The sequence below is a fragment of the Laccaria bicolor genome, genomic scaffold, assembly GCF_000143565.1.
Source record: "Laccaria bicolor S238N-H82 LACBIscaffold_37 genomic scaffold, whole genome shotgun sequence".
Classification (NCBI taxonomy): Eukaryota; Fungi; Basidiomycota; class Agaricomycetes; order Agaricales; family Hydnangiaceae; genus Laccaria; species Laccaria bicolor.
Genome location: NW_001889908.1, coordinates 186,057 through 190,460, shown reverse-complemented (window position 1 = coordinate 190,460; position 4,404 = coordinate 186,057). Strand labels below are relative to the sequence as shown.

General features: G+C 45.9%; 1 protein-coding gene across 1 annotated transcript; it reads right to left on the bottom strand.

Moving 5' to 3' along the window:
• Positions 1-4,206: 4,206 nt before the first annotated feature.
• On the bottom strand, positions 4,207-4,404 carry LACBIDRAFT_307808 (uncharacterized protein; the record flags this gene model as incomplete). The annotated part of the gene is made up of 1 exon (XM_001886314.1): positions 4,207-4,404. The coding sequence occupies one exon, from the start codon at positions 4,402-4,404 to the stop codon at positions 4,207-4,209; it is 198 nt and encodes a 65-aa protein (XP_001886349.1).

Genomic DNA, 4,404 nt, shown 5'->3' with positions numbered 1-4,404 from the left:
GTAAAGGTTTGAAGCGGCTCAATTGTGTGTGGTACAACTGAGCTGACTTCTTTTAAGTTTTCGTAATGTTTTCTCTATTGTGGCGACACGACACATCAGTATTGATGTGTATGCAGGAATCGCCATAAACAGTTTTCACGATCGGTTCAGCCGAGACGAACGGTCTGCTTAGTGATTTTTCTCTCTATTATTAGATACTATGCCTGGGTCTCAGACCGCACAGCAAATCGTTCATAGTCTTTCTCTTTTGGCAGACTTCGGAATATTTCACGAAGCCCATCTTTCTTGGGCCAATGATGCCATGATTTGTGATGTGTTGATGCGCGTGATGCATTTCCCCACATGACTTCTTGGATCATGCTTTGTAGCACGTGACTGAATGACTTCTCGAGTCAGGTATGCATCGAGTTTCTAGGCTTGTGCATTTATTTGTAGAATTAATATCTTTTAATCCATAGTAAAGTGAGACCCTGGTTTGGTGTAAACTCCAACACCCTGTGCTGAGGTGTTTTTACTCTAGGACACTCTGTAGTGTACTATTTCATGGTAGTGTAGCCTTTTATTAGACTTCGAGTATATTGAAGTGATTCGGTCATGAACCGACTGCAATTCCTACTGCCTAAGGCATGCAAATTTCTCGGATGTAGACTTTAATCAACTAGACTGGGTTGCATCTAACGATCCTTATGATCAACATGACTGTATTTCTACTATAGGAGGTTTTATAGGAGAAATTGCTAAAATTCGCATTTTTCCGGGTGTATTGTTACACTCTGTATCACCTTGGGCAAGGATGCTGAGTGGAAGGCACAGTTTAATGATGCAGCTATCTGGGTTCCCAGCATCATCACCTTCATTGATATTTTCATCACCAAGTCACAGTTCTACCAAACTTGGAAGCCATTGTTTTTACGAGCACAGGAGTATCCAGATATGCAAGATTGGCTTGATGACTTGGAAGATTGCCTCTGCACTGAGGATTTGTTGGGGATTAAGACCAGTTGATCTCTGACCTTTCCTGACTTGAAGAAGTGGCTTGAGGATAAAGATCGGGAGGGAGAGCTGAAGAGACGTGATCCCAAGGGAAAGAGGAAAGCCTCAGACAGTCCAAAGAAGAAGAATCATGATAAAGACTGACCATGGGTGCAGAGAAAGCACAAGAAGTTGAAAGAGGCAAGGGGTTCAGATGAGGAAGAAGCTTCTGAGTAAGTAGTGTTATGATTTTCTTTCTTTTCTTTTTGATGTGTTTGGAGTGTAAATGAAAGAAGAAATACTGATTTGTACAATAGTTCTAGTTTCCTTTTCAGATTTACTTTTCTGCTCTTGTCATCAGCTATATCACTTGTATCCCAGCACTGGATTTTAGTCTGGCTCTTGATCTGGTCAAATCTAGTTTCATTGGCATCTGCTACCTCTTCAGGGCAATGTCCTTTTCCAAATATTCCATTCAGCATATTTAGTGATGCAATCCAGACAATCTTTGGCTCTAATATTTCTTTGGCAACTGTTCTCACAATCTCATTCACACTATTTGAGAATTGGAAAGAAGAGGGTTGAAACTTTATTCTCTGAAAATGAACTTGCATGAGAGCCAGATGAAAAGGCAAAAGTTGATCTTCTTGCTGGAAAATTTGACAAGCTGGCTGGCTGCTTGAAACTATCAACATTTGATGAGAAGGGGGGTTATAAAGGAAAATTACTCCCTCTATCACACAGCAAGATAGAACCAGCTTATGTCATTTGCCCCCCTTCATTTGCATGTGAAATTCAGAGTTGTAGTCCAAGATCATTGCGTCAATCGAGGTCTTTACCTTCCCCGGTATAATCCATATGGAATCCATGGAATCAATGTTGGCTGAGGACACAGCCAGTTTTTGATTCCATGGACATCATGGATTCCATATGGAATGCTGCTGGAATGGTCATGGAATGATTAATTCCATATGGAATGCAGGCATATCCACATAGATTCCATGGAGCAGTCCATATGGATTCCATGGAAGGAATGAATGACTATTATACTATCAGAATACAGTGTCCTTACTATATTTAAGTAAAATAAATTTTTTTTACATCTTGAGGAATTGAACTCTCAACCTCGGGAATGTAAGCAGTGCTCAAGCCAACTGAGCCACGAAGGCATTAATATATGAGAAACTAAAGGTATGTATATACCGCTTTTGGGCACGTGCCGCGTCAAACGTGACAGCTGTGGCTGAAGCGTTGCCACGTCGTTCCTTCCTTCCTACCACCACCATCACCATCCACCACCACCGTTACAAACCACGACCGCCCGCGACATCGACATCGACAACGACGACGCTGACGCTGACGACGCGTGACGAGGGCCCAGCCCAGGTAAGTGGGAACAACCACCCCACCCCTCTCCTTTTTAACACCAAACCACAGGTGCCACGTCGCGACGTGGCAACCAGACGGCGAACGACGACATCGGTCGTCGTTCGCCGTATCTGCTCGGCCACGACGACCCACCACCACGAACAGCCCACCAACACACCACACCAACATCAACGAGCGCCCACCACCACGAGCGCCCGCCAACGTCAACGACCCCACACCAACGACGACCAGCGCCCACGAAAACGACCGCCCACGGACGTCCAGCGACCGCAAACGACGTTCCCGCCCACGAAAACGATTCCACCGCCCATGAACGACGCCCACCGCCAACGATGCCAACCGCCCATAAACAACGGCCACCACCAAGGACGTCCAACGGCCACCGCCCACCAGCAATGTCCCCCGCCCACGAAGACAACGTCCGCCGCCCACCGCCCACGAACAACGTCCGCCGCCCACGAAACAACGTCCGCCACCCACCGAAAACGTGTACCGCCCACGAAACAACGTCCGCCGCCCACGAAAAACATGTACCGCCCACGAAACAACGTCCGCCGCCCACCGAAAACATCCGCCACCCACCGAAAACATCCACCGCCCACGAAACAACGTCCCCCGCCCACCGAAAATGTCCGCCGCCCATCCACGAATGCAGTGACGAGCCCGGGTGAGCCCCCTCCCCCCCCCCTCCCTCCATCTTTATTCCACATCACACCCTCCCCCATTGCTCCCCCTCCTCCAATTGCTCCCCCTCCTCCAATTGCTCCCCTTCCTCCAATTGCTCCCCCTCATCCAATTGCTCCCCCACTCTCCACCTTTCCTTCCCCCTCCATCACTCTCCACCCCTCCCCTCCCTCATTCTCCACAACTCCCACTAGCCTCCATCACTTCCCCCTCCCTTGATCACTCTATATCTATACCTCTCCCTCCCCCTGCCTTTAATATTATATGTAGTAAAATAAAGTTATGTAGTCTGTTTCAATACACCTTAGTTTTCTTCATTTATTAGTGTTTAAGATGGAACTTTACAGATTAAGTCTGAAATTGTGATTCTATGATAATAATTGTGGAATTGGGACTTATTCCATCTGAAAGAAGTATGGAGTCCATCAGGTATTCCATGGAATCCATCTCCAGAAAGCATGGAGTCCATCAGCCATTCCATGGAATCCATCTCCAGAAAGCATGGAGTCCATCAGCCATTCCATGGAATCCATCTCCAGAAAGCATGGAGTCCATCAGCCATTCCATGGAATCCATCTCCAGAAAGTATGGAGTCCATCAGCCATTCCATGGAACCCATCTCCAGAAAGTATGGAGTCCATCAGCCATTCCATGGAATCCATCTGGAATTCCTGGAATCCACCCCCCTTCCATGGATTCCATATGGATTAAGCCGGGGAGGGTAAAGGACAGCGTCAATCTACCAAAAGTAGTGACATACCATTGGTTACTTTGATCAAAGAGCAGAGAGTATACCAAGATGTCCCTGTGCTTACAGGAAAGTGTCCAAACTGTAAAACATTATACACAGCCAATCATGAAAGATTTGAAGATACAGTTGAGTGCAAAAAGAATGAAGGTTGGTTCATTTTTCTGGTTCTTTCTAAGAATCTATTGTACCTCAAATGTATTTGTGTATTCTTTTACATTATGTAGTTGTGTTACACTTCCCTTGGTATGGACTAATTTCAGTGAAAGCTGGAGCCTTGAGAAGGTTTTTATTCTGGAGGCCATTTTTGGCATCTGAAAAAAAAAAAATGTGCTAACTGGCAAGGTAGCCAGAACATACCTCTGGTCAACTTGAATGAGCCTATCAAAGAATCAGTCAAAAATACTGAGCGGCTAGGTCTGTAGACGCTTTGGAAAATGGCTTGTTTGAAGTTCGGCGGCTTCTAGGGCGGTTAATTCTTTGTTGGTTGGGATGAAAATTACCCCCTTTGTAAGGCCATGGTCTACCACAACCATTATGCAGTCATAGCCTCGTTTTGTCTTTGGTAATCCTGATATATAAAATCTTGTGATATCATCTGAAAGGGTCAT